Source organism: Acanthisitta chloris, unplaced genomic scaffold (assembly GCF_000695815.1).
Source record: "Acanthisitta chloris isolate BGI_N310 unplaced genomic scaffold, ASM69581v1 scaffold10229, whole genome shotgun sequence".
Lineage (NCBI taxonomy): Eukaryota > Metazoa > Chordata > Aves > Passeriformes > Acanthisittidae > Acanthisitta > Acanthisitta chloris.
The window spans coordinates 42,712-66,317 of NW_008689783.1; the positions used below are offsets into that span (position 1 = coordinate 42,712).

The 23,606-nt window shown below is 39.4% G+C and overlaps 1 protein-coding gene across 1 annotated transcript; it reads left to right on the forward strand.

Moving 5' to 3' along the window:
* Positions 1 to 1,761: 1,761 nt before the first annotated feature.
* Positions 1,762 to 21,252, forward strand: LOC103808751 (alpha-1,6-mannosylglycoprotein 6-beta-N-acetylglucosaminyltransferase A-like; the record flags this gene model as incomplete). The annotated part of the gene is made up of 4 exons (XM_009081555.1): positions 1,762 to 2,152; positions 6,070 to 6,237; positions 19,828 to 19,904; positions 21,163 to 21,252. Coding segments are annotated over exons 1-4 (573 nt in total), but the record flags the coding sequence as incomplete, so codon positions are not given.
* Positions 21,253 to 23,606: the final 2,354 nt, after the last annotated feature.

Here is a 23,606-nt window from a genome sequence, read left to right on the forward strand (position 1 = left end):
ACCACAGATCTTACTGCTGGAGAGGGTGCTGTCAGCTCTTACTTGAAATTAAGTCACTGAGGGAATTTGGATTTCTTTCTAAAGTCATGATGTTGTTTTAAACTATGGAATTTTCTGTACTTTATTGTGCCAGATATTGCAAAACAATAGTAAAACATTCAGTTTTTAAAGAAATAACAATATTTACTATTTCGTCAGCCCAAGAGTATCCCAAGGCTATGGTGAAGTAAATAGAAAGAAATGAAGCTTCTGCCATATCTTGGAAAATTAACTGAAGTTTATGGAGAGCAGCATTAAACAAAGTCCTTCGTTTTCCCTGTTGAGACCATTGATTTTCTTTATTGCGATATTTTCGGTGTGGAAAAAGTCAACTTGAGGGCTTTAAAACGTTTTTCACTCTACTTGCAATTAATTTCTCTGCATCGTTCCTCCTTGAGCAAAAGATGGGTGCACATTGTTCTTTATTGCATGGGACAGTCTCTGCCTTGCCTGCTCTTAGTTGACTGAGTAATCAATTTCACCTCTACAATCGACCGTAATCAATGGTGCGAAGTGCACGCGCACGGGGCGTGTTGGAAGTTAAGTGCTCCGAAGGTGTTCTGTCCCTCTGCAGAGATGCTGGTTCAACTGAAAGCACGAGATCTGAAAGGAATTTCAGCAAACAGGGAGCACTGCGAGCAGGCATCTGTGTAATTATCTTATTAAAGCAGAGCAACATCTGCATTATCTGTGCAAGTGCAAAATGGAAGGGAACATTAGGATCTCTAATCCTGTCTGGGAGCATTATGAAGTTAAAAGGATGACATTTTACCAAATCTGTGTTCTAACACGATAGGTTACACTTAATTACCTTTTAATTACCTTTCTTCTCGTTGGGCTTCATGCTAAGGACCCTGCCTCTACCCATCATCACCGAGTTTTCTTGCCTTTGGGTTGTTCATGCCAGGTTTTATATTTGAGCTTACCACAAAGAGATGGTCCTACTGTGTCTCGAAGGCTGTTATTACAATTCTTTTTCCCTAGTGTGTGGAAAGCTCTGAGAATATTAGGTTCATGTACAAAAGACATGTTGTAACATTCAGAAGTATGTGTTTTCAATTTAGTTGCAAAGAGTAGACTCCTTGGAGTATGTTTGATGAATAAGGAGTAAGTGTGCATGGCAGAGGCCACACAGGAGCTGGAGGTTATTCCAACCTTCTGAGTGCTTGCAGTGTGAGCCAGGGGAGTGCATTGGCTTAAATAATGTAGATTTCTTTTTTTCCTCTTTACCCCTGAGGGAGTCTGATTTCCTGATCACCTATCTAGCCATATGCCGTGGCTCTTGCCAGGAACTCCGAGCAGTGTCACTGCCAGCTAAAATTACTTGTTTTCTGAGAACTGAATTACGTTGAGAATTGTCTTCAATTGCTGTGCTGGCAACACCACAAGGTTTTGCGTGCGCACGCGAAAACAAATATGTAAAAGCAGCCTTCCCTTGAAATTCAGCTCAGAAACCCCTTCAAGCATTGAATATGATCCAGGTCCTGGGAGGTGTTCTAGACCTGCTCAGGCTCATCACTCCTACTTTGTTGTCTTTCCAGTGCTTTTCTCAGCTTCTTTCTGCTCTGGCTAGTACAGTACAATGATGAGACATGCAAATTAAACATTTACAAAGCAAATATATTGTCTGCTCCTGATTTGCACCAGTTAGAGGGCAAACCTACTATGGCTGGTAATAACTTGTAATGTGTTAACTTTGCTTCTTTTCTTTTCTCTTGCAACAGGATGGAACTGAAATACGGATACACGTTGACAAAGGAGTTGGAATAAGACTGAGTCCTGCTCTGTGATATTTATGTACCTGGACCATGAATTTGCTGTTTGACTTCATGCTTTAGGAACCTTTGTAGTACCTGTGTGAAGCTGTTGGGAACCATGGCATTCTCTCCATGGAAGCTGTCCTCTCAGAAACTCGGCTTTTTTCTGGTGACTTTTGGTTTTATTTGGGGAATGATGCTTCTGCATTTTACTATTCAGCAGCAAACACAACATGAAAGCAGTTCAGTCCTGCGGGAGCAAATTTTGGATCTCAGCAAAAGATACATCAAAGCATTAGCTGAAGAAAATAAAAATGTGGTTGATGGGCCTTACGTCGGGACAGTGACAGCATACGGTAAGTGTGTGCTCTAGGTTACTTGATAATCTGATTAAACCTTTTTACTAAAGTGCCCAAACATTTGACTTCATATTGCTGCTTAATTGGCAGTACTTTGCCCTGTGGATTTTCTGAATAGATGGAGAAAATGGTCTTACCTTGTAAGTATGAAATGGGACAGATTTTATATTTCCAGTCACTTGGAAACGAAGCTGTCTGCTAATTTTTATCACATCTGTCTCGTAGCTCTCTCTAGTATGCTTTAGGTTATTTGTTTGAACTTAATTTTAAAAAGCTTTTTTGGTGTTCTTGAGAAACTTGGGAGGCTTTTCAGTTTGCGTGTCAGTGATCTAAGAAATTCCCAGTGGAAAACCTTGCCTCACAAAGTGAAGACCTGCTATGTTTATTTCTTTTTCTTTCCCATTTCACGTCTTTGTTCAGTCAATTTACTTAATGTTAAAGTTTATTTATCTGGGATAATTTTAAATTAAGCTTAAATATACCCTGTTTGCCTCAGGGGAGAGAACTCAGTGAGTTTCAGTGCTTTGTTCAGCAGTAGGTTTTAATGCTTATTCTCTTCCAGTTTGTATATGAGAGTTGAGTTTGTGTGTGACACAAACCAAGCAGAAAAGAATGAAGCATATCACCAGAAAATACTATGAAATTAAAAATATAATCCAGTTTCAGGTTAGGTGTGGTCCCTTTTCAATCTGATAAAATCACATCATGCACCTTACTTGTTTAGCATATTTTTTAGACTCTCTTTCCTACTTACTTATGTACTTTCAGGCTGTCTGGAAAGCTAATGGCTAATTAGTCATCTGGATTTGTTTCTTTTTATAGTTGCCTTAATATTCAGTTCTGAAGAAAATAGGTAGATGCTTTTGTAGGCTTAGACAAAGAATATAGACTAGTATGCAACAGATAATAGTGAGACCTTTTCCTTTAGTTTTCTCTTAATACTCTACTTTCGGGTGAATGCAGTGAAAAGATTCTGCTGGGAGGTTCTGTCTGTGTCTTGTTTCTGTTATCTCCTTTTTCCTCTAAAAACCAAATTTTTGAATTTGTGTACATTTGCTTCCCTGTAAGCTTGAGATTATTGTCCCAAACATAGCTAACAATTGTATTGCTTCATTGCTTATAAAACAACCCACCCTTATTTGGTAAATCCTGATTTGTGACTGCATGTTCAATCTGTAGTGGTATCGTAGTCTTACAGAGCAGCACCAGCTAAATAGAGTGGTGCTAGATCAATATTTGGGTTGAAGACCTCCAAGCAAGTAGAGGTCCTTAGAGGATTGTGTGCTTGGGCTTAAAACAAAGCACTGCTGTGTAGCCGTCACCAGTGTGCCATTATGTAAGGGAGCTTGATGGTAGGTGAATTGAAGAAAACAAGGCAACATCAACCCCCAAACAATCTGACTCCAGAAATTGGAGGGTAACTGCATTAGTATGTGCTCAAGTGAGGTCTGAGGGTACAGGATATCCTTAAACTGAGTTCCCCCTGCAGCTTTCTGCCTGTGGCATTCATTTCCTGTTCCAAATCCCGCTGAGGAATGAGCTGACTTGCTGCCAAACAGTGGTCAAGTTCCCTAGGAGAAGTTAAACTGCATTTGAAAGCAGGTGAAATCACTTTGTGATGCTTCTGTGAAGGTAAAGCTACATTTTGTGTAGAAATTTCAAGTCCATGGATAAGAAGGGGTTTTAGTTTAAAGACTTAAATTCGGGTAGGTGCTTTCAACAAAGTAGTTTGGAAAGATGCAAAATAATGGTGATGTGTTTATTTAAAATACTGGAGGGAAAAGCACTATGGTGAGTAAATAACACCGTATTAAATAATACCTTAAGAAACTGTAAGGTAATTGCTTAATAAATAAGTTAATTTGTCCTGTTGGGCATACAAAAGGATTTGTTGATAGCAGATGATGAGAGAACTGTTCAGGAATAAACACATTAATGGCTGATGTTAATAATATTTGGTAGAAGTTGCTCTATTAAGTTGCTTTCTGTGAAAATTTCCCTTCTTGCTGGCTTAACCTTCTTATTTCTTTTAATATTACCCTCTGATTGCTCTAAGTGAGCACAGTCATTGTTTCCATGTTCAAGAATAAGTTTGTTTGCTTGATTTGGCTGATTTCACCCACTCAGAAGGTTTTCAGTTATTCCTTAATTGTGTTTGCACAGCTTGTTTATTTCCTCACTTTTTCTTTCTACCATATATTCACCTGTCAGGTAGGTGGATCAAACTCTTTCCTTCTAAAAGTTATAATCCAGATATGCACAGTGAGTATTAGGGTTGGTTTTTTAGCAGTAAATGGTTGCTTTGCAAAAATTATTATGAATCTGTGCTTCTGCTTTCCCCTCCTCAGACTAGCTCCCACTTGCCCTTTTGTTCTGACAGACAACCTCTCATATCAGTATTCTGATATCAGAATTAAAAAGTAATAATTTTTTAGCCATTTTTGTCCCTATGATCTGTGTCTGCCTTTATGCTTCACTGTTTCCTGAGGTTTTTACTACCTTTTTCTCCTGTGTTTTTTACCTCCTCTATAGCATGGTTTTGTTCATTTTAAGTCCATTCTTTCCTTTTCTTCTGCACACTGTGCTATTAAATGACTTCTGGACCCCTTTTCAAATAGTCCAGATGACTAGTGCTTCAGTTTCCACCTTCTGATCTTTACAGGACAAAGGAAAACACACAGTTGTAAAGAAAAAAGATCTACTTTATGGCTCCAAGGAATAAATATAACTCTCCTTTTATTTGGAAAAAAAAGAATCATAAGCTTTTTAGAAGTAATAGCCTTTTCTTACTTGCTTTCTCATTTGCACAGGAATTGAGATAGTCATGAGAAGAATTCTAAAAGAAGGAGGACAGAGTAACTGTGGCAAAAATACAACTGATGTAGAGGCAGTGGAGTTTCTTCAGGTGTATGGAGACATTTTCTATTACAGATCAGAAAGTTATTTGATTGTAAAGTTGTGGAAAACAGAAAATGTATTATACACATGTAATTATTTTAAGTAATTAAATGGGAAAATAATGTAAATTTGTCATGCCAAATTCTTTAATCTTTACAAGGGTAAATGAACAAAAAACACTACTTTCATCTTCTTTGGCTTGTTGCCATTATAATTATACAGTTTATTCTGATAGTGGTCTAGTTTTCTCTTGCCCTCAGTTCTTTTTAGCTTGCCAAACTGTCTGTGTTCCTTCAAGGAATCTAAACAAAATGTAAGTAAAAGAAAAAATATCAGAGAACTCCTGTGTTGTCACTTGGTATGGAAAATCCTGTTACTGTTTGTTGCTTTCCATGCCAAGAAAGTGCTGTGTCAGACCAAATAGATGCAATCAGAAACAGATTGAAGGCAAGAAACAGGTGATGTTTTCTTATATGAATATGACAGAAAGGTTGAACTTAACTTTTTTTTTTTTTTTGCTACTGCAGAAGGTTGTTATTTGGAGAAAATTTAGGAGGTTTTTGTACTGGCTCAAAGCTGTCCCTTTTGGGAAGGGGATTTTTGTTCCCAGGTGACTGAGCATCTAACGAACTGTTCCTCTGGTTGTGCTTGAATATGGATTTATGTTTAGACTCATTATTTTTGAAGCAGCTTCTTGTTACCTGAGCTATTACAAAGCATGCATTTTTCTGTTCCTATATATGTCCCCATAAAGGCTCACACTTCACCTTGAACATGGATATCTGTATGAGTTATAGAGTGCTTTGTAAAATGCACAGGATGTCAAGTTCCACATCCAGGGAAACTTGTATCTGAGGCTGAACAAAGAAAGGAAAATGAGTGCATAGAACTGCTGATTTGCACTGAGAAAGTGTCTGTACATATATCCAGTCTCATTCTTGTATCTGTATTTGGATTCTGTCTGACAAGTGTGCATTGCATTATTAGGCAATTTAACTTTTCATTTTCATGTGTAGATTTGAAGAAGACACTTGCTGTCCTGTTGGATAATATCTTGCAGCGCATTGGGAAGCTGGAGTCCAAGGTGGAAAATCTTGTGCTTAATGGAACAGGAGCAAACTCTACCAACAATACTACCACTTCTGCTCCCAGCTTAGGAGCAGTTGAAAAGCTTAATGTAGCAGGTGGGTATGGCAATTGCTAAAAATATTTGTGGGATGTTTAATTTGTATTTTTCTCTCTTGACCATAAGATGATTTTTCAGAGTTGGGTATTTGGAATGTCTTAGAAAACAAAATTCAAAGTCTAGCCTTTGTCAGTGCCAATCTGAAGTTCAAGCTCAGAGGAGGATTTTCTTCTGTGGTAACTTGAACACATGAAGAAAATCAAATTCTCTGCCAAAGGGGTATGGTCTTCCGGTTCATAGTAGATGTTTACTGCTTTAAATGGTTGCACTTTAGGCTGGTGAAACTGGACAGATGTTTTCCCTCTTAGCCTAACTGGGTTTGTATGACTCTGCTCTGCAGCTCTACCATATGCACTTTATTGGTTATTAACTGAAGGAAAACATTTATTATATTTATTACTGGTCATGATATAAAAATGCCCTTCCTTACAGTGCTTAATGACTCTTAGGATTTGACATACCGAGATCACCTACCTGGTACCTTCAGCTTAAATAAATACATGTTTTGAGATGTCATTTGAAGTCACAAATTTTGTCTTCAGTGAATGGACTGTTTTGTCCTGCCACCAAGTCTAAACAGGTACTGACAGTCCTGACTCATAGGAAGGTCTGAGTCTGTCCTGCTAACGATCTCTGCAGTCCTAAAAAGGGAGGAAAGCAGAAGAGTTAGGACAACTTGGTAAACAGGGTGATAGATGTGCTCCTATGTCTTCTTTTTGCTTAGGTTTCCTGTAAAAATAAGGACTTCTGTTCAGAGGGTGTTCCCTGCTTAAATTTGTCAAAACAGAGCAGCAAGTGCTGCCTTTGGTAGGATAGTGCCACTGAAAGAAGGCTGGGAGAGTGGATTTGCACATGATTGCCTGATCACATGTTATCTCTTGGTGAGACAGACCTTTGTGTGTCTCTTGCTACGTAGTAAAATATGCTTATAGGAATTTACAACAGCCCTTTGAGTGTGTTATGCTACATCTTATCTTGTGGTACCTTTCTCTCCCCCTTGTCTCCTGTCTTGGTTAGAGGGAAGGAGGACTAGGAACAAGTAGCTGAAGAGATGTTGCACCTGCAGGGTGAGCCACATTGCTGCTACAGGGTTGGAAAATCTTCCACTGTGGTGGAAAGTGAGCGAGTGCAGCATTGTTACAGTTTCTGGGCTATATATAAAATGAAAAACATCCTTGTATATTTTCTTTTTGTAGCTGGACAAAAGAGAGGCTTGATGCTGTTATTCCAGTAGATCTGCAGATAATTGGAAGCATGTTCATGTTGTTGCTTTAAAACTTAAGGCAAAGGTTCACTGTTCTTATCTGACTAGGAAACATCTCTCATCAGTTCTTAGGGTGATTTGAATGGTGTTTGTTATTCTTGGAGTTGACTAGATTCACAGTTTTGGCCTTCACAAGCAGTGTTGAAGGAGCCTGTTAGGAATCTTCAGTTGACAGTGTTTGCATAGCTTTTTGCTGCCTGAGGCTTGCTCTGTGGCAAAGAACATGATTCATCTTATTAGAGTTTCAGATTTTTACCTTTGACTCTTGGTACAGTGTTTAAAATGTCTGAAGCAACTATTAAATGGCAACAACAGAAAAACTTTTGCATAACAGTTTCTTAAGGTTTGATTAATGTATTGTTCTGATGACTGGATAATGGTACTGTTAGGTATCTCCAGACTGGGTAGAACCAATGAGTAGAGTAGAGCTTAAAGCTGATCCTTGTGGAAGTGCCTACTCTTCATCCAGTTGCAGCAATCAGTGGCAATTAGCCTGATCAGAGGCAGCCAAATGGAAATTAAAAACTTGTTTCTACTTCTGCCTTCATAGCAGTTTCCTGACAGCAAACTCTGGGAGCCGTATGATTCCAGTGTAACCATAAGTGTCTTCTCTGGTAGGCAGGAATTGTTCAGAAAATAAGCTAGGTGAGTAAACACTGTGATTACACTAGCAGTTACCAGTTGGTTTTGTCTGTAATACTTCAGCAGCCTTTTTGTTTTGCTGTGCTAAGGCAATTGAGGTAATCTGAAAACTGTATAAAGGCATTTTGTTGCCCAACAGTTTGTCATTTTACTGGAGCAGAAACACATATGTGTACAAATACACATGATACTGCCATTGTTTTCTTTATAACATGCAGCTGTTGGCTATGAAGTGATCACAGAAAGGAAGCATGTCAGGCTTACCCTTCCTCTCTTTACCAGCTGCAACATTTTAATGCTGACTTTAGACCAATTCATGTTAGCTGTTGTTAGTAATTTTGTTTTTTCTGTCTGGCCAACCATAGCATTTATGGAGCATCCTGACAATATCATGTTTAATAATTCTGGTGATTTTTTTTTACTAGACTTCTAGAGTTTCATATTTTTGTAAATCATTTTTGCCTCAGAGTTGCTGCTTAAAACCCTGAAGTAAATTAAGTATTTTCTAGCCTCATTCATCAGTGCAACAATGCAGTGTCATTAGCAGACTTTAGTACAAGAGTCTTGTTTCCAGTGAAGCTGCTTCATGAATGTATTATTTTTTGATTGAGCTGTCACAATACACTGAGGCTTCTGATTCTCTAATCTGTATCACCATGTCTCTTTACCTATGGGAAGTCTGAGATAAATGAAGCTCCATGCAGGTTTAAGATCACCCTAACATCTGTTGATGCTGCTTGTAAACCTTGGTAGTAAATAGTGAAATCACAAATCATCTGAGATCTGCATTTTGTCCTCACTGACCTTGTGTAAAGTTTACTGTGTTATATACTACCTGAGTAAATAAAAGTGGTAAAATAATTCATATTAGAATGACAGGAAGGTGGTTATGCTGTAAGTATTTGTCCTCACAGCTGATTATGATGTACTCAAGAGCACAACATAATTTTTAGCTTGTGCTTTGGCCAGTGTAGCCTGAACAAGCAATTTATGTGATACTTGGTACAGAGCCCATGACTTTTTTCTTTCACTAGAGTAGTCTCTTCATTACTGAAACTTGAGATATGCTGCTATTTGGAGATTATCTACCATTCTTTGACCAAGATTTATAATTGTACTTTGGGCAGATATGCAGACATCTTAAGAATACGACTCTTGAAAATTTAGGGGCTGTTGGGAAATCAAGTTATTCATTACTTTACAAAGGTCTCTTCATCAGCTGTAGTTTTTATTTGGTGAGACATGGAGAAAAGTGGCTTTTTTTTTTTCCCTTTCTAAATGGTTTCACCTCTTGTTATCAAGTGTGGTGTGGAATTGAGGTGGCAGTGGTGAAATCTGCCATGGAAACTATCACCTTGTGGTGGTGTGGAGGGTCCCTGGCAGATAAAATGGTCTGAAGAAAATCTGGGTTATGCTCATTCATGATAAGAAAGTGATAACAATTGGTAGGAGGAATTGTTGAGGATTTAGCAAAGACTGTAATTGAACTCTCTCTGAGGTAGGTAGACTCAAACTTTCTTTTGATTAATTTTTGAGTTCCCATTTAGGGAACAGAAATCCTGATCACAGGGCCAGAACACCTCTCCTAATGAAGTCAGGCTGAGAGACAGGGACTGTTCAGCCTGGAGAAGAGGAGGCTCTGGGAAGACCTTAGAGCCCGTTCCAGTAATTAAAGGGGCTACAAGAGAGCTGCAGAGGGGCTTTTCACAAGGGTGTGGAGTGATATAACAAGAGGGAATGGCCTTAAGATGAAGGAGGGGTAGCTTTAGATTAGATATTAGGAAGAAATTCTTTTGAGTGGTGAGGCAGTGGCACAGGCTGCCCAGAGAGATCGTGGGCATCCCTGGAGGTGTTCAAGACCAGACTGGATGGGGCTTGGAGCAGCCTGGTCTACTGAAAGGTGTCCCTGCCCATGGCAGGGGAATTGGAACTAGATGGTCTTTAAGGTCACTTCCAACCCAAACCAGTCTGTGATTCTGTGACTCTCGATCTAATTGTTATGTATATGTAGACTGCACTGTGTTTAGGTTTAATGGGTTTATTGTGGTACTACACCTAGTTTCTTCCTCTGAAGATAGTTTTGTGGAATCTTTCATTAAGGGAAGCCCAAGAGTAAAACATCTTCTCTTCTCTCTGGGGTTGTGTGAAAGGATAATTGAGCATGAGCTCTTAGTATCACAAATAACTTTAATCCTAATCCCAGAGGAGCTGAGGGTGGGACCTATGCTAGAGGGTAAAACTGCATAGATTATGTTAAAAAGCAAAGCCATGAGCACTTCTGTTGCTCAAGTGGGAGGTTTAGGTGTTACATTTTTTCCTCTTTAGATCCATGTGTAAAATCATAAGCATAACTTTGCTTTTGCTTCTTCCCTCCTCAAAAACATCAAACAGTCTGGTGGGTTTGATACTGACAATTTTCAGCTGCTTTTTCAGAACCTCCATTTCGTTTATAAAGAGTGAATTGTTAATAAAGATGCTTATAAGGCTTCAGCTGGTTGGTTTTGAAAGCAATAAAGTCATCTTCCCTTTTCTTTCTCTTCTCTGTTTATTCAAGTCATAGCTGAAAAGCTTCTGAGATATTTGATATCCATTCTTTTTGCATTTGTGGGAAGTAATACATTTCCATACACACAAGAAAGTATTAATCCGAACCTTGGGAGTCGAAGATAAGTTTTCATCAGCCTTTAGACTGGGAAGCTTTGAGGCACTGCCACAAATGACACCCTAAGCAAATTTAAATTTGCTGTTTTGGAGATGATTAAATGGAAATGGGGAAATACAAACTCATGGCACTTTCAAGTAGAGTTTTCTATGCAGCTGCTACTGCTGTAGCTGCATCTTCAGTTCCATGTGACAGCCACAAGATCAGTTTGGTATAGGCAACTTGGTTTTTCACAATTGTGCTTTGCTAAGACAACTATGAAAGAAATCCTTGATTTTCGTGGACAGAATTGCAGTAACGTATTTCCTCAGACTGGGCAATCTGCTTGCACAAACATGATCAGAGAATCAATCTTCTGTTTTCTTGATGTGATTTTTTGGTAACCAGGGGGTGTGGGGTTTGTGTGTTGTGTGTTGGGTTTGTTTTGGGCTGGTTGGTGGTTTTTTTCTGAATTGTGGACTCTTGCTGTGTTCCAGCAGCTATGGGAAAAACTTGATTTAAGCAAACCAAAAGCAACTGTTTCAATTCCACAGGCTTTAAAATACTACTGAATAATAGTGGTATTAATTCTGAATATGCATGTTGCAAAGCAGTTTTTTAAAAATAGAAGTGTTGATTTAAAGCAAGAGCCAAGGTTCTCTGAGGGCACTGTCATCACTCTACTGTGCTTGTTCAGTGAAAAGCTAAATATTTGATAAGCATGACCATCTAATGCCTCAGATAGTATAATTGCACTGAAAACTGTGTCAAGCTGATTGTTTACCAAATGGTCTTTTGCCTTGAAAAGTGTCACTTGGAAAGATTTTAATTGTGTGTCTCTGATCCCATAGAAATGAGCAAATGAATGTTCACGTTAAATCCTCCTCCACACCCCCTTGTACGTAGCTGGTGCTTGGAGAACTCTTGCTAAGACTAAGAACAGTTGAGTATCAGGTTGCTGTATATAGCAGAGTATTTTTGGTGCATCTGTTCAAAGTTTCTGTAGCATTTCTGCCTGATGCATTAGCTTGTTCTGCTGTATTGGCTGTTGAGTTCTCTTTTAACAACTTTAGTTTTAACATCTTTAAAGTCACTCATTAGGATGCAGACTTCAGTATATACTTGTCATGTAAGACATGATGGCTTGGATGCCTGTCAGATATCTGGCATCCTTTGTGAATATGTAGCAAGGAGGCTGACAAGTCAGCCTTGGCAATGCTGCAAGAAGGGGGTTTTTAATGTTACTGTGGTGAGAAGGACCTTTGTTGTGGTATTTCCATTTCCTTATTCCTAGAGACTTGGGGCTGCCACACTGAAGCCTGTTAGGCAACGAGGAAGACTCAGATAACCTCATGATCAGTGGATTTATTTCCATGGCTCTCTTTTGGGTGAATTTTGTTGCACATATAACAGCCAGTTAGTTTTAGCAGTCTGTATCCACAGTTCCACCACAGTCCTGTACTTGCAGAGATACGCTCGATTAAAAAAAGCTAAGATACTGCATATTATTTTGCTTTCCAGAGCTGCCTTCCTGTCTTAAGAGGACTACAGTAGGCTTTTTTTCAGGTAGCACAGTGTGTTGTGCCCTAGACACAATGGGATGTGGGGCTGCACTGGCTTTAATAGCCCAGACTGCAGCTTTCTGGAGGCGATGCTTTGCTTTGACTCATTGCGCCTTATTCACTGTATTCTTTTTCCATGCTATACATAATATTAAGAAGTTTTTCCCATTGTGCTGTCTGTCCACTGCCTCCCACAGAGGCAGTAGCATGGAGCTGGGGAGGTTTGTGTGCTCTCAAACCTGGCTGTCTCAGCACAGTGTGGTGGCTGTGCAGGAGACCACACGTGAACATTTTCCACTGCAGTGCAAAGCTGTGTTAGTAATGCTGAAGGGGCTCTTGGTGGTCCCCTGGGCTGCATTTTGATTAACCACTTGACTCCTACTTGAATTCTAACACTGCATTGATTTCAGGAGCATTAATGGAACACAGCAGCACAGCTGGTGTGAGGATGGACTAGTAGTAGAAAAGTTAATTTTCTTTAAATTGTACCAATACTTTCCTACCGAAGTTTTAAAATGTTAGTAGAAAGCATTTTGTGCTCTGCATTTAAAATCTTGAAACCTTCAGAAACCTTTAGCTCATTGCATTGAATATGTTAGTGCTTTCAGCTCACACTGCAAATTCTCTCTTTAAAGAAATCTTACCAGCTGGAGATAAAAAATGTGAATTAAATTGAGAATGTGTTAATTAGTGGGAAAAGGGAAAGGAGACCTTACGTAAACTAAACCACCCCTAACTACAGTCTGTGTCTAACCAGAGTTACCAGATTTCAGAACTGAAATAGAAACAAGGTAAGAGTTTCATGAATTAAAGTAAGAACAGTACTTATATTTAATGATGAGAACAGAGAGAAAAGTGGTTAATAGACATGATCACATATGATTGCTCTGACCTTTTGATACTAGGGAGGTTCCTGGTTTTAGGAGATCTGATCCAATCACTTTGAGTTGAGCTGTTATCTGTGCTATATGTCATCAAGATATTCTAATATGCTTTTTTGCACTGGTCTAAAAATCATGACTTTTAGCCTCAGGGTTGCAAAGTTCAGCAATTTTTGTGGCATGTTAAATACTTAAGATATTTGGATTCTCTGAAGAATGCTCAGCTGGTCCTTAGCAGAGCAGGTAGGCTGCTGCTGTCACAGCTTGCAGTTTCAGCTGTGTTGCAGCTTCTTCATTTGCTTTAGCCCATACTGCTATTTTAAAACTTCTATGACAAACAGAGTACCTATCAAACAGCAGTGACTGCTGAGTGACTAATTATAACTCTTATTCAGCTTACTGTCTTAGTAGAATATTTCTAGACTTCCTCACTGTCTGATGGAGAAAAAGTCAAGCAGAATCTTTCAGCTTGTAACAAAGCACATCATTTGAAGGATGTGCAGTATAGGAAAGGGTCCAAATACACATGTAGCACTCACTATTGCTCACTTTTTGCTGGTTTTTTTAAAGTGTGACTTGGAAGCAAGCAAAAAAATCAATTCCCCATCACAGATAGTGCTTTCAACCACATAATTCTTACCTGAGTGTTCTAGACCTTTGCTAATACAAACAAGACCTGTGGACATGGAGGTTAATTGCAAGAGAGCATGAAGACCTGCACCTGTGAACTGGTGTTTAGATAGGGCAGTGTCAGAGTCTTTAGCAGATCCAGTTGCTCTTACTGAGCAACGAGAGTGGAGCATCTTCTCCAGTGCAAGGTTAGGTGTCTCAGCTGAGATCTGCCACGTGGTTCGTGTGGTGTGCCAGACTTTGCCCCAAAATAACTGATGATTGTTCACAAGTTCGGGTTCACCTGCTGTGCACTAACGATCTCTGATGCAAAGCTGTATATCATTTGTCAAGTGAACATATGGCTCCTTTCTAAACATGGGGATGGAGTTAGTTATATTTTAAATATCCCAGGGCCTCACAAACAGTGCACAGTATTTAAAGAGGTTTTTAAATCTGCAGTTGGTTGGTGTTTTATCAATATTGTTCAAGTTAATCTGTAACAACTGCATGCTCTTAGCTTTATAATGTATTCACATTCATATTTTCAATTGTCAATGCATTGGCTTTTCATGTAACATCATATGAGATAAAGCTTTAATAATTATGTCTTTGCATAACAGCAGTCAAGAGGAGATAAGCTGTGCATGACTTCAAAAGCACTTAGGTGTAGAAATGAATATCATGGCTCACACAATGTTTAAGAGAAAAAAGTGTATGTATTAACTACTGTTGCTTTGTACTGACTTGACAGTTGCTGTATTTATAACTTTTTTGGCTGTAAGTTCTAAGTTTTGGCTGAGAAAAGAGATCTCAGAACTTGCATTTTAAATTGCATAAATCCTAATTAAGGATAAAAATCCTTGTGGTTTCACAAATACTATTTTCCAACAAAAGTAACTTTCATGTCTGGCTAATAAAGTATTTTTCCCCTTCAGGAAAGAGCTATCCAACATGAATTTGCTAACAGCATAATACGTCTACCCAGACCTTTAAAAAAGAATCTTCCTAAGATGTTAGGGTTTGGGGGTTTTGTTATCTCCAGATGACGTTAAACTCTAAAGTCTTGACTTGTATTTTAATACTTGCTTTTCATGTTTTGGAAGATCCTGATGTGTAGATCAGCATCCCCAGGGTTCCACTTCATCTCCCTTGTCTTTGTGGTCCATTCAGAACTGTAAATTGCTGATAGCTGGTTGAGCCTGGTCCCAGCTGTCCATGGGACTCTGCCATGCCTGCAATGATTCTGCCGAGCCTGCAGTGAGATGAGTAGAGGGAATGACCATAAGCTGAGATGGGAGATTCAGAGTAGATATTAGGAAGAATTTCTTCACTGTTAGGGTGGTGAGGAATTGGAATAGATTGCCCAGGGAGATGGTGGAGTCACCATCCCTGGAAGTGTTCAAGAGGCATCTGGATCTGGTGCTGGAAGATACGGTTTAGGTCACAGTGGAGCGACAGGTTAACAGTTGGACTTGATGATCTTAAAGGTCTCTTTCAACCTTGATTTTATGATTCTAAGATTTGTTCATCTCTGGATTCCTGCTTAAGAGCTGACTCCTAGTTAATGTGGATGGTTGAAGCCTGTGCATGAGAAAGGGAGTGAGCTGCTATGGCAGTGTGGGCACACACTGAGCTAGAGACACACCAGGGAGTGCTGTCCAACCGTCGCTGCTTCTGCTGCTGCAGCCGTGCAGCAGGGCGTGATGAGGGCAAGATGGACTGTGAGTTTGTAGCTGTGTTCTGTATTTGAAGAGGCTGGTCACAGCTTCCTTGACTTCAGAAAGTTTACAGGGGTGCTTCCTATGTTTATAACTACAGATCAGCTGGTTTAGTAAGGATGGGAATGGAGCCTTTTTTTTCCCACAGGCTACTAGCTGTTGCCAACAGGCTCCAGTACACCCTCCCTTTATGCCTAGTTAATAGGGAGCAGCAAGAGGAGCAGAAATGTCATTCTTCATACAGGTAAAAGGAAAGAAAAAAAAAGCTGGGAGGGGTGTTTCTCAATCCAGAACTTGCACTGACTGTGGCCAAGAAGAAAGGGTGAGACTTCAGTGCGAGTAGTGTAATGAGTAAGACCCTGTTTGTTAATCAAATCTTGCTTGCTTGCTTAAATACACCAACATTTAATACCACTAAAATTGCATTTGGTGAATTAGAAACATGAATTAATAGATGTATCCAAATTTCTGAGCTATCAACATGCCTTTGGTCCTCATCATTACCTCTAAGTGTCACGAGCCACAGTTTGTTACACAGACTTGGTCTCCCGGGACTTGGCCGGCTTAGTTAGCCAGAAGCAAGACTGTGGGTGTAGGCACTGTAAAACTGTTGTCTGTGTACAGTGGATATTGTTGGGTTGCAAGATAAGGGACGGACTCACGGCAGAATGTGTGGCTGTACGAGAAAAGGTATGTGTATCGAGACCCCCAGAAGAAGACTATGTGGCTGCACCCCACGACCACCAGAGAAGGACAGACAACTCCCTCGCAACAGCAATTGCATGCAGAGCAAAACTTGTATCAGGGAATAAAACTGGGGGGGATTTCTCAGAAATGGGACAATGGTTGGATAAAAGGGGGAGCTAAAACCCAGCAAGGTGTGCACTGTTGGTGGAGCAGGCACTCCCCGGCCGCACAGCGCTGTTTTGCTTGCTGTCACTTGCTCAATAAATAAATTTTCCTAAATTGGACTGGCTTCTGCCAATTTATTGGGCCACAATTTATAACAAGTAGTAGTTGACTGGACCCGTCAGAATTGTTCACTAGTGAATTCAGAGTTGTGCATTGAATTCTCAGGCTTATGTGGGGAAACCAGTAGTGACTTGCCCCTTTCTGCAGGCAGTTGTTGCTTTGGACAGCTCTCCTTGATGTAGATGTGTTTCCAGTCTGATTGCATCAGCTGCCTTCCTGTTCCCAGGCTCGAAGGAAAGACTGCTTCCCTAGGGAGTACTCAGATGGAGCAGAGTTGCATTTCTCTGTTGCTTCTCCTATGCTTTCACAGTGTGTATTGCTGCATCTTGTTCTGCTCTGGATAATGCTTTATGTGAATTGTTTCATGGGACAGTTTATATTTAAGCTTTATAGAATTGCCTTCATTGTGCTATTACCTGATTAGTGGCTGTGAATGAAGCAAGTGGAAGTTGATGTAGGTGTTTGGCATATGGATTCATGGTAAGGCTGAATGGGAAGATGGAGTGGGGAGCTGGTGAGGGTGTAAGGCATCTTTGTAGTCTGTGGACTGTGGTGGAAAAACTTCATTAACATTTTTGAGGAAGGTGAATCCAAGGAGTGTTTACTGTTGCTGGCAAGGAGGGGGAAAGGTGTCAGGTACTCGTGGTAATACTACTAGAGACATTGGTATTTCACCAAGCATTTCAGCATGGTTAGAGATGATAAATGTGGGCATTAGTGTTCTGTGTATACATACAAATTATCCTGGAGAAATCAATCAATACACTGTTTGTATGTAAATCATCCCAGTGGAAGAGCATGGGACTGCTCTGGAAGAGCCCTAGTGCAGCTACCCACAGGGGAGACCAGAAGCCTGAGAAAATCTGTAGCTTGTGCTGCCAAAAATGTCTCTCTTCCATTTTATTTCTTGGAATGGACAGGAACAGGGAGAGCTGGTTGACTTTCTGCTTGAAAGTACCTTTATGTGGTACTGCCATAGCTGATGGGAACTGCTCAAGTGTGTGCCTAGTACCATATGTGACTGTTGGAAGAGGGCAGTTTTTATTCCTGCAGTCACTGGGATCCTGTAAAACCTTGTGAGCAATGAAGGGTAGCAGAGGTCACTGCCCATCTACAAAAACACACCTGGATGCAGAAAGTGTTTACACATGATAAAAGCAACATATGCAGACTACAGTTGTGTATCTACCAAATATGTGGCCGTTTGGTTTTGTCTCCATCCTTCCTTTTTTTGACAGTCCACAAGATACCCATTCAAGTGCAATGTGGTGTGAGTGATGGACTTGGCATGCCAAGTACTTATGCTGTAAAATAAAGAATTACAGTTTGTACTTATGTCTTACCTTGTACTTAAAAGGACTTCAGAAGAAGAGAGAGTTTGCCTGGCTAACCTGAAGTGGAAAGCCCTCACATGATAGCATAATTAGGTTGAGATAAATGACATTTTTATGGTTTTTTCATTGTAAATGCCAAGAATTATGGATCATTCTTGTTGGCAAGCTAAACCCAGACATTCAGCATTTTCAGCCATAAATTCAGTATAATGCTGAATGTTGAACTTTCGCTGTGGTTGAACTGTGTCTCTGATGTTGTGTCACAGATTTCAGGTGTCTTTTTTGTTACAGGAAGATCTGAATTTGACATGCTTAGTAAAGCTTTGTACTTATTTTGCATTCAGACTTTTGTGTTTGGAAAAAAAGAAAAAGCTCACAAACCATTTAGACCATAAAGCTTTTCTAATGAAATTACATTGATTATTGAAAATTACCATAATTGTAACTGTGCCTCTTTATGGTTTGAGGCAGGTTTGTTACTGTTTGATCTCAGGCACTGATTTTGGTGTGATTGAGAGCATACTTTTAAATTGCTGCTATCTGTATTCATGCTCTGTGTGTTCTTAGAGCAGAAATCAGCCTTAAAATGTCAGTGGTCTAGTCTGCAAGAATCCTACAAGGATAAAAAGCTAGGGAGAATATTTTGAAAGTGCTTATTGATTTGAAATTACAAAGTCATTGTACAAACTACTTCGCTTCAGTGTTATTGTCATCAGCAGTGCAGCTCAGTTTGTCAGATTACTCCTGCTGCAGAGACTGCCAAATAAGTGTCTTCTTCCTGGCATGATTCTTCTTTCCCCATCAATTCCATTTTGCAATGCTTCCCTCACATTTCAAGTTCTATCTTTAAAAGAAACTATTTGCAAAAAAAACCCCCATGGAAAATAGATATATCAGGTGGTGGTTTTGTGTGTAATAATGTAATGCAACATTCTAAGTTTTATCTACTGATCTTGTCACAGCTCTGTTCTAATCCTGAAGCCTTTTTTTGTATTTTCTTCTGGGCCCTGTAATTAGCATATTCTGGATGAAATTGTGCACTGTAACTGCCATAGCATGAAGTGTTCCTAGGCTGATGGCTGGCTGGCTTTAATGATCTTGATTCTTGCCTGTGGGAAAGGCCAGAAATGATGCAGGTATAATTTAGATAACTGTGGGATGAACTACCTAAATTGAAAACCTTATCCTCCACTGCCTTTGGCAAGAATCTATCCACCAGAGTAATAATTTTTCCTGCCTTAAAGGCCTACATTAGAGGGTTCTTCTGAGAAGAAAGTCCCTTCCTGGAGTTGATGTGGTAATGTCCTTTAAAACTGCTTATTCCTTGGCTCATGGGCTGGAAGTGTTGATCTCTATTACGCTCTTTAAATGTGTTGCAATAATCTAGAATGGAAAAGATATTAAAATAGGGAAAAAAAATTAAATAAATCTTAGGAGACCATAGGAAATATTTCTTGTGTGATGTGATGTAGTGCTACTCAGTTGTGAAATTAGATCATATTGCAGCATTTATTAATTGGGTCATATATCTGATGCCAAGTTTCGAATCGTGGGTGCTTGATAAAGTGATAGCAGAACTTGAAAAGCTTGTTTTTATGTTTAAGAGCAATATGCATCTTATAAATGTCTGACAATTGAAAACAGATTGTTGCAATTTAGTAGTTTTAAGCACGCTTTGAGTAGGAAGATATTTTCTTGTTATGCTCTGTATGGATTAGCTTAACTTTTAAGTCTTGACAGGCCAGTTTTTGTAATTCAGCACTTTTACTTCAAGGCAGAGTTGAAATCTATGCAACCATTTTCTTCTGTAGTCAGAAACTTTTAATGTTATAACAAATATTACACAGTAGGACCCTTCAGTCAGTCTGGATTGTGGATTCAGGAAAATAAAAGGCAGGATTCATGAGGCTGTCTGTCAGAACTGTAAAATGAAATTCAGTTATGGTCTGTCTTTCTTTTCAGATCTCATAAATGGAGCCCAAGAACAGTGTGAATTGCCTCCTATGGATGGTTTTCCTCACTGTGAAGGGAAAATAAAGGTGAGTGAACAGGTATTAATCTTGTGTGTTCTGTTAAAAACTCGTATGTTGCAAGAGGTCACTGCTCAGACAGGGGTGTAAAACAAGAATAGCAGAGTGAAAAAGAGGATATTGAGGAGTATGTGTCACTACAGCACTGTTCACCTCGAGGCTTTCAATACTGCTGCTGCAGAGAAATCAAGTGACATCCTGTTAAGATGGGAGAAATTGCCATTATGTATTAAAATGCTATATTATTTCATGAAATGCCTGATTATTTGAATCATAGAATCAACCAGGTTAGAAAAGACCTCCTAGATCATCAAGTCCAACCCTACTGTGGTCACTAGACCATGGCACTAAGTGCCACATCCAGGCTCAGCTTGAAAACCTCCAGGGATGGTGAATCTACCACCTCCCTGGGCAGCACATTCCAATGTCTGATCACTCTCTCTGTAAAAAATCTCTTCCTAATATCCAACCTAACCCTTCCCTGGCAGAGCTTGAGTCTGTGCCCTTTTGTCCTACTGCTGGTTGCCTGGGAGCTTGGAGCAACCTGTTCAAGTGGAAGGTGTCCCTGCCCATGGCAGGGGGTTGGAGCTAGATGGTCTTGAAGGTCTTTCCAACCCAAAGCATTCTGTGACTCTGATTAGTGGGGAACAAAAGTAAAATTGCTGCATGCTTAACTGCCGGAGTATTTGTGATATTATGTTGCCTTTTCTTCCTCTAAATAAAATTCTTAGATTTAAAAGAAAAATCTGTATGTTTTAAGTCTCTGTGTTTCGATCTGTTTTGACAGACTGGCTGCATAGTGAGTATATAATAGATTATTTGAATATTAAAATATGAATTGAAATTAATTACTTGCTCCTGCAGAAATGGCAGATTCTTGGCAGAATCAGGCAGGTTTCAATCTTGGTAGCTGACATGATCTGTTAAATTCTAGAGTAGGTCTCTCCTGGGGGGGCCTCACAATGCAGCCACAGCCATATGTCTGGATCCTGATTATATTCTCTTCCTGATATTTGTCTCTGCTTCCCTGGCTACCAGTTGGTATAAGCTGTGCTCACAGCTGCTGTGTTGTTGCTTTTTCCAGTGTACTGAATGCAGAGCTGCAGAATGCTGCAAAATATTAATAACATTCCCTTTTTTGTTATCTGTGATTTTTATCTAGTTGGTTATAGTTACTTGCAGCTTCTCTCATTGTTCCTGGGTTTGGTGTGAAATAGATATTTTATTGTACTTAAACCTAACAGACTGTGTTTTTGTTCTCTTACAGTGGATGAAAGATATGTGGAGATCAGATCCCTGTTATGCAAGCTATGGTGTAGATGGGTCCACATGCTCCTTTTTTATTTACCTCAGTGAGGTCAGTAATATTTTAATCTGCAGATGGGGAATATCATATTGCCTTCATAGATTTGGTAACTGTATTTTTCTCAAATCATAACTTTCTTCAGAAAAACTCTATAAAGAGGCAAAAGTTACTGAAACAGAATTATTATGAAGTGTGTTGCTATTATTCATAAGCTCTCCAGGGGTTTTTAGCCTGGAGAATTCTAATGTTTGTAACTGAAGTGATATAAGCAGCAGCTCTCCAGGGAGTCCACACTAGGCATCCTGTTAAACCCAAGTATGAAGCTCAGTCATAGATCTTTGCCTTTGAATGCTTTTTCTCTTGCTTTCAATGTAGCTGCTGAGGTACTAATAGGGAGGCATTTTAGGGGAGGCATTTGGAAAGTGGAACGAGATGGTACATTGTCCTAAGCAGCATGGCCACTTCATGCTTGGAGACTGTGATCTGTGGAATCTGTTAACAGAAGAGGAAACCCCTAAATGTTCCATTTTTAAGTGAAGTTTGTGAACTGCGGAATCTGTTAATAGAAGAGGAAATCCCTAAATGTTCCATTTTTAAGTGAAGTTGCAGATATATTGGCTAAAGCTTTTGGTACCTGTCAGAACCAAAGCTGGTTTGTACACAGCTGAGTAAGGTACTTGTCCTGGTGGTTTTTTTCCTATTGCCTGAGTAACACTTGCTTTCTAAGAATTAACTTTGTCAGTCAGTTATTCTGAGCTCTGTTACTGGCTTGAGGGGTGGGGTATGCGCCAGCTCAGGTGTATGTGATCACTTAACCTCTTCTTACTTACTAGTAAAATTTTGATAACTTAGGGCAACTGATCTTAGAAGTAATGTTGATAACCATTGGCTTACTCCTTGTACAGAGCTGCAAGAGCCAACAAGGCTGCAGAATTGCAAACTAATACTAATTTCATAACTTCTGCAGGATTGGGGGAGTGGGGCTGGGTTTTTGAGTTATGCCTGAGGTTAAGACAGTGAGTCTATTATAACAAGTAACTTGGTTTAATAAAAGCAGTTTCTGTTAATTTGCTCAGCTGAGTGTCATTGAACTTTTGGGGACATTGCTTGAAGCAGCAATACTTGAGTACCTCTCCAAAACATGTATCTGAAGACATAAAATAGGCTAGGTTGAATCACAGATTTGACTCATTCCATTTCCAGTACTGAGTGTTGGTTTGTTTATGGGCTATGAAGCTGGGGAAAAGATACAGGATGACTGTATTATTTATCTTGTTATTTATCATAGAAGCTAGAGATATGGTTTCATAATCATTTGAAGCTGATTTAAGTTTCCACTAGAAGGTTATGTTTTAGCATCGACAGAGTTAGATTTGGTCATTAGTATCCTGTCAGCCAGCAGGTGCTTCATGTTTTTAATGCAGATGCATCTCAAAAATGAGGATGTATCTCAACGAAATGTGAGAATCTAATATTCCTAAATGACATTTATTATTTTGTATTTCTGTTAAGTCACAGGGTTTTACGTGACAGTCTTCCCTGGTCATCAGTTTTGAGAATTCAGTCGATGCCGCTAGCTTTTTCATAATTGATCTTGCATGGCAAGATGCAAACAGACTTACAGAGGCCAAGTGGTTGTTTTTTCAAGGTTCTTGAGGTTTGAATTTTTTCTTTAAGCAGCAGTATTGAATTTGGGCAGCTTTTCGTTTCATGATGGAACAACACTACAATTAATCTGTGTGTATATTTGGTAACTTCAGACAAAGGTCTTGTCCATTTTTTTTTTTTTTTAGAGTGTTTTCTCGTGACAGAATGTAAAACTAATATTGGGTGAGCATGTTATTAACCTTGAGTTTAAATTTGGCATTCTTAATCCTATGATTAATTTCATGATTAATGCCCAGCAGCAGAGGTTGAAAGCTTAAATGTTTGCGAATGCAAGCATGAAATGAAATTCTAATAACACTACAATGATGTGGATTTATGAGGTGTGTTGGCTGCTAGGGATAACTTGGAAATGCTGTTGCGAGAGCAATTTGTCAAAGTGGACAGTGATGAAGAGTTGACAGTTTATAGTATGGTTGCACAGCTGAATGATAAATGTGTCTGCAGAGCTCTCAAGTCAAAACTGCTGATTTAAAATATTAAAATGCATTAGGGTACCGGAAAGGATATTACTGTTATGATTTTTCTTTTTTACTTCTAGGTTGCAGTATAGGAGTAAGATGGTTGTGTACACATCATGTTCTGTTTGAAAAGGCAATATATGTATCAAATTATGCACAACCTCAGTTTGAAAAGACAGTGTGCATCAAATTGTGCATATGCCTGTTTTGCATGTAAAATCACCTCAATCTAGTGTGACAAGGGCCTGTGCTCTTTCATACTCTTTTGGGATCTATCTT